The 12716-nt window shown below is 47.7% G+C and overlaps 1 protein-coding gene across 6 annotated transcripts in view; it reads right to left on the reverse strand.

The window, feature by feature from the left end:
* Positions 1 to 344: 344 nt before the first annotated feature.
* Positions 345 to 12716, reverse strand: part of GLYCTK (glycerate kinase) — a 106988-nt gene continuing 94616 nt past the window's right edge. For all 6 annotated transcript variants that reach the window (XM_085624797.1, XM_085624799.1, XM_085624798.1 and 3 more), the window contains 2 exons: positions 8781 to 8956; positions 345 to 1770 (listed from right to left, as the gene is read on the reverse strand). In XM_085624797.1, coding sequence (XP_085480923.1) covers positions 886 to 1770; positions 8781 to 8956 — 1061 coding nt within the window. In that variant the 3' untranslated portion in view covers positions 345 to 885. The remainder of the gene's footprint in view (positions 1771 to 8780; positions 8957 to 12716) is intronic.

The raw sequence follows: 12716 nt of genomic DNA on the forward strand, positions 1-12716 counted from the left end.
CTGTTTGATGGAAGCTGTCGTTAGTCCCATCAACCGTAAACAATGCAGATATGGCCCAGTAAGTGATGTTAGCCGTTGAAAGCACTGCTTCAGAGAAATTGCCTAGGAAGAGGGGAAACAAAAGTCCCTCTGTGTCCAGTAGTTGCTGGGCAGAACACTCTTGAGCCTGATGGCTCTCAAGACAAGGTCTTGTACCAGAGTACTCACAAGAAATTTGCAACATTGTTTGAGTTTGCCTGCTCCAAAGATGTGTTACTGAGTGATATACTGAAACCCACAGGTTTGCCAACCTGTGTTCTGAATACGTAACACCTATATGTAATTAATTGCTGACACATTTGGGATCGCATAAACATCAATTTGATTATATTTATTATATTTACATAGTAATAGCATAAGAAGTAGCCAAACATGCATGGCTGAGGGAAGAGCAGAGGAAGAGACACCAATTTATAAAGTATTCCCTAAAACAAGCATACTTTCAATATGGCTGTATAAAGGATTGCTTGCTGTATGCTCTGGTAAATCTAAGCATCCACGGTTAACCCTAGGTTGAGTGCTTAATAGATTCAACTTCCTAAGCCTGAATAATGAGCCAATGTACTCATTATTACACTATAGGTGTGCATGTGCCAGACTCCCACTAATAGATTAGATGCTCCCATTTGGGTTGAGCATGAAAAGAGATGCTGCTATTTTTTGTTTTAAATTGGACCTAGCAATTCACAAAATGTCTCTTGCTAATCCTGGTTGATCAAACACTTGGATGCTTTGAGGCTGTAGCAGTCTTATACTGTGGTGCTTTTATACATTGGTGACATCAGTGGTTGCTGACTGGCTTGTATGAGTGTGTTTTCTTGTACTTTGGTTAGTTTGAGCGCAGGCTCAACTATTTTCTCTGCTTCTAATCAGAACCACTTGAACATCCATCACATTGGTGCCTGTTAGACCAGTCACCAGTAAGTTTTTGCCACTGTTGAGGCGTGAAAAGAATGTGAATGAATCATTACGGCGCAGGAAGTTCTGCACGTCAAGGTGTTCCTGTTCTGCTTGCCCCACCAACTGTGGAGTACAGAAAGCACCAGCTGCCTTTGTTGGTCCATCCTGCCCATCAGTACCACCACTTAGAAAAAGAACCTCAAAAGGTAACAAGCTTTCACAATCTCTGTGAAGCTCCAAAGCTACTCTCAGGGCCATTTCCTGGTTCCTACCACCCTTCCCATGTCCCCGAAGTGTGACAGTTGTTTCTCCACCAGCCAGCAGGCAAAGTGGACTTCTGTTTTTAAGACTTTTCACCACTCTGAAGCAATCTGTGAGGTCCATCCCAGGAATATCCAGCTTGGCAACCAGTTCCTTCAGTTCTTCATCTGCTTTGGGATCACCTCCTTCTCTGGCTAAGTGAGAGCAGATGCAGCCAATAAGCAGGCTATAAAAATGAGCAATGCTGAGTACATCTCCACTCACTCCTGTGGAAAGGACCACAGGGACGTAACCCAGTTCCTCTGCCTGATGTCTTGCTGCTGTTAGTGCAAGGGTGTTTGAGCCAATTATCACATTGTAGACATGGCTGAAATCGAGAGGAGGTTCCAAATTCTTTTCTTGTCCAGATAGCAGCACTGTCTGTACGGATGAGGGCATGTCATCCCATAGGTTGTACTTAGTCAGTACCTGCAGGCAATCCTGCACACTGTTAGGGCTGGGTACAGTAGGTCCACTCGCTATAATGTCCAGTGGGTCTCCAATCACATCAGACAGGATGAGGCTCACAATCTGAAATTCATGATGGGAGAATTAGTAAAGCAACACGGCGAAAGAAATAAAAAAAGGCTGCTAAAGGGGTATATAGAAGAGAAGATATAATGGTATAGAATAGGGGAACCAGGAAGTGAAGAAAATGAAAGACAATAGAAAAGACTTTGAAAATAGAAGAGTACAAAAGAAAATGTTTGTCAGTAGAAAGAAGGCAAAAAGGGAGTGGTTCAAAAAAAGAAAAAGGGGTGTGGCCAGCAAGATGGCCAACAAGCAGTGCTTTCTGTGAACTCCGGCGGTTCGACTTTAATCCTCCACTTATCCTGCCATCAGAACATGAAACTTGGCCCTCGACTTCGTGGGCCGATGCCGAATGAGGGGAAAGCCCGTACTTAGCTCCCAGGTGTGCAGTAAGTCATGTGTGGGTGGCTGTTGAGGCATCGACCGGAGGTAACATGGCGGAGGCCGAGTGGTGACACCGTTTGCCGATTGGACGGCGAGCTCGTGGGTTCCATTTAGCCCTCCCCACCACCCCTCTTGCCTGGCGTGGTGTGCTGGGGTGGGTCGCAGCTGAAGCAGATCCAGGAGAGGCACCAGTGACGAGACGGGGGTCCCTGCAGAGGCCCTGAAGGTGAGGAGAAGATGAGGGTAGCCGGACCTCGCTGGACAGTGATGCTGCTGGGCCCACCTGACCGTAGAGGTCATCCCCTGAATGCGGAGGTTGCTGTGCCCTGAATGACTCGTGGTGCTGCCGGGGTCTCTCCCATCCCATCCCTGGCCTGAAACGGCGGAAAGCGGCCTAGCCCTGACTGATCTGGTGACTGCCTCCCTGAGGCCTCAGTGCTGAACTGAAATAGCGGGCGCCCAGAGTGAAGATATTGAGAGGCACTTGGTTTTAGGAAACATGGAGACTCTATAATCCAGCACTGCAGGGGTAGCGGGGACGCGGGTGCTTGGCGGGCAGACATCCCCTGCAGAAACCAGGAAGTGTGACTGGCCACAGGAGTGGTCCTTCCTGAGATGCTGTACAGGCGAATAAAACCCCTTCCCTCTAAGCACTGGAGAGGGGGGAAATGGGTGGGGAGCATGTGCTCCATTGAGTCCGAGGCTGACAGCAGCAGCTTGACCCCGGTGACACAGGGGCAGTGACTTTAAGGGTAGTAGGCCCGGGTGCACAGGTTACACGCTCTTTGGCATCCTTCCCCCTTCGCGCCATCTGTAGCACAGCGGCCGGGCCATTGACAGGAGTGCGTTTGCAGCCTGCCTGTCGAGGGGCCACTGGGCAGACGGCAGGTACGAAGGCCCCTTAAAAGACTCAATAAGATCTGAAGCGGAGGGGATGGCTGTGGGCGGGAGGGGGGGGGGGGGTGCTGGCCTGGGTATTAGTGACCTGCTCCCAGGAGTGCTGGGTGCATTGACTCTCTCTGTGCTGGGCAAGGTCAGTGTTGGAATCATGGCCAAAGACAAAGAAGCTAAATCTCCCCACAGAGGGGAGCTCCCGCCGGATCTCCGGAGAGTCACCATCAAAGAGCTTCCCAAGGAGGGGAAACCCAGGGAGCGGTGCGACTACCATCACCCGATCTCACTGCTCAAAGTCGAGACCAAGATACTGGCCACAATCTTGGCCACACGACTTTTGCAGGTTATACCACCTTTAATTAACAGAGACCAATCAGGATTTATGCCCGGTAGGTCAACACAGCTTAATCTGTGGCATACACATAATTGGCTGATGACAGTGAAGGCCAGACAGACACCGCAGATCTTCCTCTCTGTGGATATCGAAAAGGCATTTGACGCTGTACACTGGCCTATCCTCGAGCAAACAATCCTCGAGCAAACACTTCAGAAATTTGGGTTTGGCCCAAATTATAGAAGGTGGGTGGCAGTGCTATACTGGAACGCCGCGGCGGTGGTTAGAGTGAATGGGAAGATCTCCTCCAAGTTCCTGATTGAGAGTGGGACCAGGCAGGCATGTCCCTGTCCCTGCTCCTGTTTGCCCTGATGGTAGAATCTCTTGCATGCATATTGAGTATGCACAGTGGAGTAAGGGGGCTCCACATCGCAGCTACAGACGAGACAGAAGAAATAATATCACTATATGCTGATGTTGTTCTCCTATATATAACAGACCCTGCTGCTACAATCCCCATACTATTTCAGATCCTTGGGGACTACGGGGACCATTCTAGGTACAGGATCAATTGGGTAAATCAGTGCTGTACTCTCCACAAGGCCTGGTAGATCTATTGCTCCTTCCACAGGGGCTTGGAATTGCAGTAGACAGCTTTAAATATCTGGGGATGTTTGTGATACTGCAGAAGGAGCTGTTTCAGGAGTAATTTCGGAACTGTGATGTTGGACTTTCAGGCTGATGCTGGACGATGGAGGGGGCTTCCTCTCTCCCGGATGCGACGGGCGGCCCACTCCAGAAGGATCACACTCCCCAAACTACTGTGCGTGCTCCAGAATATGTACTGTCCGGTTCTGCAGACTGTATTCACAAGGATAAATGGGGAATTGAGGTCTACACTCTGGGACGGAGACAGCTTAGAGTGTCAATTCGAACGCTGCAACGTGACCTACATGATGATGGGCACACGCGCCTGGATATTGAGGGGTACTACTGGGAGGCCCACCTGATAAACATTAATGACTGGATCTTTGCAACCCACGATCACTCGACCTTTAGGCTAGAGCGCGCCATGTTGGAACAGAGGTCACACTTACACTACCTCTATGGTCGGAGGGGGGCCCAACGGCTTCCGCCAACATGGTGGCCCTGGCGGCTTAGGGCAAGGCTACAAAGACAATTAGCTGGGCACTCAAACTCACCAGGGAAACTCCCCTTTGGAAGGGAATGTGGCTGAGAGAAGTGGCGAGGCTTCAGGAATTTGGGGCCTGGGACACTAAATAAATCTCCAACGTGGGAAATATCCTGGAGAACAGAGATATAATGCTCTTCTCCTCTGTTCAACGGGAATACTACCTACATCCGACCCAATTTTTAAAATATGTGCAATTGCGCCATGCCTGGCAGGCAGAGGGGCGTGGCGATACAGCTGGAATACGCCCCTTTAGAAGGGCGGATGCTAATGGAAACGGTTGGAAAAGGTGCGGTCTCCTTTACCTATAAGACAAACAACAACATGCCAGACACCTTGGGACAGCTCAGAGACAGATGGAGGTGAGATGTGGGTGACCGCGCAGACAGACTAGGAAGTGGCGTTGATGCAGCCACTGGAGGTAGCCATTAAATTGTGCCTATGCTTGATACAATTTAAAATACTCCATAGGGTCTACTATGGCAGACGCAGGTTACATAGTATGGGGAGGGCCACCACATCAAACTGTTTACGTTGCACAGAGGCCATTGGGTCATTCATGCATATACTCTGGGTCTTCCCCCATATACAGGCCTAAAGGAAGGAGACTGTTCAGGAACTCTCAATATATTGGAGGTTCCTCTACCACTTGACCTGAAATATGTATTGTTGGGGACCCCGAATTATGTGGATGTCAAGAGCTTCAAACTCCTCTTCAGTGCCTAGGGACTAGTGGTGGCCAAGAGGGATGTGGCAAGTTTTGGGGGGCCCCAGAGGAGCCAACCATACAAAAATGTTGCTGGGGGATGGGCATTTACATGGCCGCAGAGAAAGTAACCTATAGTAGCAGAGGTTGTCCTTGTACGTTTTATAAGATTTTGGGGGAGCTGGATGGAGTACTATGGGTTGGGGTCTAGAGAAGGCAGTCCTGCACCAACCCCTAGCCCGGGAGCCAGATTCATAAGAACAACTTAAGGGGTGTCTGGCCATGCCTTACATGGTTTTAAAGATATGTGTCCTTTTCTTTAGCTTATGCATAAAAATAAAAATATATTTAAAAAAAAGGCAAAATAGATTGAAAGAAAGGGTGTCAATCAATCAATAAATCAATCAAGCATTTGTAGAGCGAACTACATACCCGCAAGGGTCTCAAGACGCTGGGAGGTGGGGACGGGGGGCTGCTACTGGTCAAACAGCCAGGTCTTGAGTAGCCTCCTGAAGTTCAGCAGGTCTTGGGTCTGTCGTAGGCTCAGTGGAGGGGTGTTCCAGGTCTTGGTGGCGAGGTGAGAGAAGGATCTTCCGCCGGTGGTTGTTCTCCAGATGCGAGGGACGGTGGCGAGTGCAAGGTCGGCGGAGCGGAGCTGGCGGTTGGGGATGTAGAAGGAAAGTCGTCTGTTGAGGTAGGCTGGACCGGTCTTGTGGAGTGCCTTGTGTGCGTGGATGAGGAGCTTGAAGGATATCCTCTTGTTGATGGGGAGCCAGTGCAGGTTTCTCAGGTGGGGAGTGATGTGGCTGTGGCGTGGTACGTCGAGGATCAGTCGTGCAGAGGCGTTTTGGATGCGTTGCAGACGTATGATGAGCTTGGTCGGGGCTCCCGCGTAGAGGGCGTTTCCGTAGTCGAGTCTGATGCTGACGAGGGCCTGGGTGACTGTTCTTCTTGTGTCTGTCGGGATCCACCTGTCGATCTTGCGGAGCATGCAGAGGGTGTTGAAGCAGGAGGAGGAGACGGCGTTGATTTGCTTGGTCATGGAGAGCGTTGAGTCGAGGATGATTCCCAGGTTTCGTGCATGGTAGGTGGGTGTCGGGGCTGCCGCCAGTGCTGTCGGCCACAAGGAGTCGTCCCAGACTGAAGGGTTGGAGCCGAGGATGAGGACCTCCGTCTTGTCCGTGTTCAGCTTCAGTCGGCTGATCTTCATCCAGTCGTCAACGGCCTTCATTCTTTCGTGAAGGTTGGATTTGGGGGTGATGGGGTCCTTGGTGAGGGAGAGGATCAGTTGGGTGTCGTCGGCGTAGGAGATTATGTTGAGGTCGTGCTGTCGGGCGGGGCCATGTAGATGTTGAACAGTGTCGGGCTGAGGGAAGAGCCCTGGTGTACATCGCAGATGATCTCGGAGGCTTCGGATCGGAAAGGGGGGAGGCGGACGCTCTGGGTTCTGCTGGAGAGGAAGGAGGTGGTCCATTCCAGAGCCTTGTCTCGGATCCCTATGGCGTGGAGGCGTGTGCGTAGTGTGCGGTGGCAGACTGTGTAGAAGTTGGCAGAGAGGTACAGGAGGATAAGGGCCACGGTCTCACCATTGTCCAGCAGGGTCCTGATGTCGTCGGTGGCGGCGATGAGGACAGTCTCAGTGCTGTGGTTGCTGCGGAACCCTGACTGGGAAGGGTCCAGGATTCTGTTTGCTTCAAGGTATCAGGTTAGCTCTCTGTTGACGATCTTCCCGATGACCTTGGCCGGGAACGGAAGCAGGGAGATGGGCCGGAAGTTCTTGAGGTCTCTTGGGTCCGCCTTGGGTTTTTTGAGTAGGGCGTTGATCTCGGCGTGTCTCCAGCTCTCTGGGAAGGTTGCGATCTCGAGGGAGGGATTGATGACGTTGCGCAGATGGGGTGCGATGGAGCTGCTGGCTTTGTTGAAGATGTGGTGCGGGAAAGGGTCTGATGGGGAGCCGGAGTGGATTGTGCTCATGGTCTTGATGGTGTCATCGAGGCTCACGTTGGCCCAGGTTAGCAGGGGGTCATGGTCGATGGTGTGCGGAGAGTCTGTTGTGTTGATGTCTGTTGGGGCTGTCTGGGTGTTGAAGCTGTTGTGGATGTCTGCTATCTTGCGGTGGAAAAAAGCGGCGAGGGAGTCGCACAGGGCTTGCGACGGAGGGATGTCGTTGACAGAGATTGTTCTAACACCCTTTTTCGTTTTCAGCCTTGGTAAAAGGTGCTCTTACACTGCCAGTTCTAAAAAAACAAACATATGACAGCATCGCAGTCCATTAGATGATCTACCACCACTGTAAGCCAATGAAACTGAGCCATAAAACTGAGCAAGTTATGATTGTCCTGCTAGATCTAGCAGCTTGTTTACTAAGGTTTGAGTTATTGTTCGGCAGCCAAAGATTCTGAAAAGTTCTACCTCAAAACCAATGTAATGTACTAGGCTGCCTCACCTCCCGAGATATACAAAACAAAAGGCCACAGGTGATTCAGGTAATGGAAATACCAAATAAGGACACAGGATATTCAACCGCCTTTGTGGAAGGAAAATATTCAGTTTTTGTCTGTCCCCTCCATGTCGTTCTGGAGGTATTAAAGGAATCTCTAACTGGTTGCTCATCACTTGTATTGGTGAGGAGGAGGGAGTTGCCAGTAGTATAGGATTTAGACCATCCCTGGAGCCTCTTAGCAATTCCAATCATATTTCCACCCCTATTGTATGGAATCTTAATATTCCCTATGATCATCTGACAGCCACTAAGCGACAGACAAAAAGGTTGGTGGCCCCAGTGGTAAAGGAGCAGGGACAATTTTTTTTTTAAATAACAACCAATAAATAAGAAAAACATAGGTGTGCACCCTTTGCCTGTGAGGAGATAGAAACAATGAGGTCACCAGGATTCTTGTTGAATGCACTTGGTTTAAAGTGAGCAGGATGCCGACAAGTATTACCACCTACAGGTATCTTAATGACTTAGCTGTAATGGCTGCTATTCAAAACCTGCATTAAACCCACTTCCCCTGGGATCACCATGCATGTCTGTTGTCTATCTGCTAGTGGTGGGCGGATGATCACAGGGGACAGTCCGGTCCATGCTGCCTCTGTAGCCACGTGCGGAGATGAACCACTTTCCAGGTTACTGCTCTGGCCAACCCTATAAGTCATCAACAGCAGACAGCAAGCAAGAACTAAAGTCGGCAAGACAAACTAACAATAAAAAAGGAAAATAAAGAAAAGCAGTAGGAAACAAAGGAGATCTGAAGAAAGAATGAAAGAGCACAGTCCTGGAAAGAAGAAGAACATGGCAAACTAGACATTTAGTTAAAGCACATTTTTGGATGTTTTCTGGTGTGAACATTCAACTTAAATTTCAGGAGGGTGATATTCTGCCGTTCACATTTGCCTATGCCCCATTCCTGGGTCTGCTCCTGTACGCTTTCCCTGCACTCCTTTGCACCCGTGGGCATCACACTCTTTCTCCTTCCTCAAACATCCCCACCCCTCACCTGTGCAGGATAAGCAGCCCTTGCCAGGCCTCCACCTTTCAGCAGGGAGAGGGCCTTGCGAATGGTGTTTAATTCCTGAATGGTAGCTCCCCGTGATGCCAGCAGTCGAGTGACCATTTGCTTTTCTGCTAGAGTGATGGGAGGGATGGGAGCTGGCAGCAGGGCAGAACCTCCTCCTGTGACAGAAACAAAGACACAAGTGGTGAAAGCAGGGTACAATGTCCAACAGAGCACAAGGAACAGATAAGACAACCCAAATAGACAACACTATCACGCACCTGCCAGTCTAATACCGTAAGAGAACAAGCCAAAGACCAACACCAAACTATAGTATTGACTAGACTAAGGAAAAAAGTAGGGGAACTGTGGGCGGAGAATCAGAGGGTGGGAATAACCCAAGGATTGGATCAGTGGGCGGAGCCAGAGGTGTGGCCAGAATGCACAAACATCCCAATTTTTTGTATTTGTTTGGTTTCACTGCCCAGTTTTATCAACCAATGGATACACATGATTATTTAAGGTTATAATGAGTTATTGACAGTAAAATGTATTCACAAAGTGGGATATACTTCTAATCACAGAATGTCCCCAAATACGATAAAAAGCACAAGCCATTTGTCTCCGAGCCATGGAGTTTCTGTCATCAGCACTTCTCCCTTTTCCACAACAGCAGTTCAAACATGAATGGCTAAAAATCCTAGTTTGCAAATGTTTTCTAAATAATAATGGCTCTGCCATATTTGCCTCATAATGCAACATCTGCAGCATGATCTGACCATTTCAACTAATAAATTGTTTGTACCTCAAATGTATCAAAAGTTAATAAAAAATTTGACTTGTGTTGCTGCGGAGTAGATGACAGTTAATAGCTCACTGTTCTATGTTAGGATTTTAGCTTATAAACTGCAAGTAACAAAAGGATCTCTCTGACAAAAGCAGTAGCCCACTGGCCTATTTACATTATGTGCCCTTTGTGATCTGCATGGTACATGTTCTTTGCAGCAGGTACATTACGCCTCTGAGCTACCTTTCCATGAGTCAAATCTTCCATTGGACAAAATTCTGATCTCTCTCTAGGAAGAACATTAATCACCAGAGTCATCATGACATTTTTATTGTTACCGAAAATTGCTGGAGGCCAGGAAGGAGGCAGCAAGCGCTTTTAAAACCATAATAGACTTGCAAAAATGATGCCTCCACCTAAAGTCAGCACCTGGTGCGGTCACACCGGTTGCACCGCCCTAGAGCTAGCCCTTCTTAAGGGTCCTGTGATCTCAGTGACAGGGTCACTGTTGTTCTAGGGTGTGCTGCTTCATAGGCCTGCCCGCAATTCTGGAGGTGAACTTCCGTATGAATAGTGGTGGACAAGCCTTGAAGGTTAACCTACACTTGTCATGCTAGGGTCCACCTGCTGGTGCTACGACACCAGGGATTCTGATGTCTTGCGAAGCCTTCTAAGGTCTAGCATGCGATAGTGCTCTCTCAGGAGAGTGGTCTGGCGGACTGGTTATTAAGGCTGAACCTGGTTCCCCAGTTCCAAATTCAGCAGCTCTGGCCATAGTGCCACATCCTCTCCCCCACTGAGAAAATCTCAGACTGCCTTCAACTACAACCCAATTGTTGCCAGCTATAAACACCTGGATGCGGCTCAATTTAAATTACGCACTGGGCAAGAGCGATATGTGGCCTACAAGTAAAAAGTGACAGCATCCTGGAAAAAGCAAACAATCAGAGGGAATGCAAAATTTTGCAAACCATGTGAAATGTAAGCAGGAACATGGTTACCTTAACGCTTTTACACTCACTGTTCAGAAATCAGTGAGTGCTTTTGCCTGAAAAGTTAAGGACATGACAACAGGGCACTGAATGGACCCATTTCAATGACCATTGCTTATATCCTTACAAAACGTAAGAAGTATGGTGAAAAAAGACAACATCCCTAGATGCAGAGCAGCAGTACAAATTTTGTTTTTCAATCCTCACATTGCAGTACCTCCAGGATTGGGGCACTAGTTCCAAGCCCTGGGAAAACAAGGCCAAGACAACAAAAATAGCGCTTCACTGGCAAACTCTGTAAAAGTGGCGCTAATGTGTTTGAGTGTGAATAAAATCAATCTGGCCAGTTTGCTACCACTCTGTCTTACTTTATTTAGTTATTTATTTTGCATATTTTTAAACTTTTATTCCCGATGCTGCACTTTGGAATTAAATGTCAGAAAAATACGACATTGATTTTCCAGCAAAAGTGATTTTCTTTTTTGGATCCATTTCACAGGGGAGCAAATAAAAGAAAGGAGAGGAAAGAGAGTGAGAACCCCGTCTTGCAGCCACTGTCTTCAGTAAGAGAAGAACTGCCGGGCTAGCAGGCGAGAGGCCTCAGCTTGTACACAGAGCTGCTGTGCCTGAAAGTCGTCTTCTCAGGCCTCCCGACAGCTCAAAAGATGGGCCCACAACTCGGTGATCAGAGGCAGGCAACCTCGCTCCGCACTGCCTTCGCCCTCCCCCTGCGCCCTGCTGGGTGTCACCCCATATGAGGGTGTCACCCGGTGCGGTCCACACCCCCCGCACCCCCATAGTGACGCCGCTGCCTCTTACACTAACGGACATCTATTTTTTTCACTTAAGGTTCTTGGATTCCTTCCCTCCACTCCACTCAGATTCTTTCTCTCCACTGCTTGTGCTCAGATTGGGATTCCCCATAATGCCCATTGGCTGTTAGACCTTTTCTTTTGCTCTCAGAAATGAAGACTACATCAAGAGGACCCTGCCTGACACCTCATCTCATTATTACCAAGTATTATCTTCCATTTTTTGTTGTGAAAGTCATCCTTTACCAAGCTTGTAGCATTTTGGCTATCAAAAATGTCCATTGGTTTTCAAAATTATAGGAAGGATATTTAAGCTGAACTAAAAAATGTGAACTGATCCTCTGCATATACAGCGATCTTTAGGTATCCAGCTCAGGACGTAAGATCCTAGACTGCATCTAGATAAGTGCTTACCAAAATTTTTAGAACCACGGACCCAGTTTTTAGAACTACAAACTTTCACGACCCACCTAGCTTTAAAGGACATGGCAGGCAATTTTTCAATGTAAATAAAGCATTGTGTGGTAGCGCACTCTCACTTACAGCCAGCACATTTTCTATTGAAATGGCCATTAAATTTGCACAGACATACAGCTTTACTGATAAAACTATATTGCACACAAATTATATTGGGTGGAAATCGGGTTTCAGTGAATATTTATAATTTGTAGATCAAATTAAGTGTCTTGATTTGTTTTGATCCCATTTAAATCTTGGTTTTGATCACATTCCAGAACTACACAAAAAAATGTGCTTCATTTTGGCTTTTCTAACCACTGATTGTGTTCAGATCATTTACAAGTATTTCGATTTTGTTGTCCATTACATAAAACATTACATGCTACAGCCTTTCCTTTTACACTCCCAGTACCCAAGCAAGATTGTCACATAATTCACTTTACTTTTCTTTCTCTGACTGCAAAGTGAGAGGCTTTGTAAACACCAATCCCTGTGTTAAAAAATAAGCAGCGATTTGTCAGAAAACATAGTCTGTTTGACCTCTGTCTTTGAAGCACTGGCAAATGTGACAAGATAAACACAGAAATTAAAGGTATCTCTATTTACTGCTTGAACGTTCGTGGCCCACCAAATATCGGCTCCCAACACACAGTTTGGGAAACACTCATCTAGATTGCTCTATACGGCAGATCTGGTATGTGATATTCAAGTCATCCATAGACAGTCTTCTGTAAAGGTTTCTGTAAAATGGGTCACATTTTTGGAGTATTTTGACAAGTGAATTCAACGACTTCTTGTTTATCTAGGCATAGTCTTAATATTAATAAAAGGCAAATAGCCTGTTTATAGTTAGCGGAGAAGAGATGGGCCATGGAGTTGAGAAAGGGAC

The sequence above is a fragment of the Triturus cristatus genome, chromosome 9, assembly GCF_964204655.1.
Source record: "Triturus cristatus chromosome 9, aTriCri1.1, whole genome shotgun sequence".
NCBI classification, from domain to species: domain Eukaryota; kingdom Metazoa; phylum Chordata; class Amphibia; order Caudata; family Salamandridae; genus Triturus; species Triturus cristatus.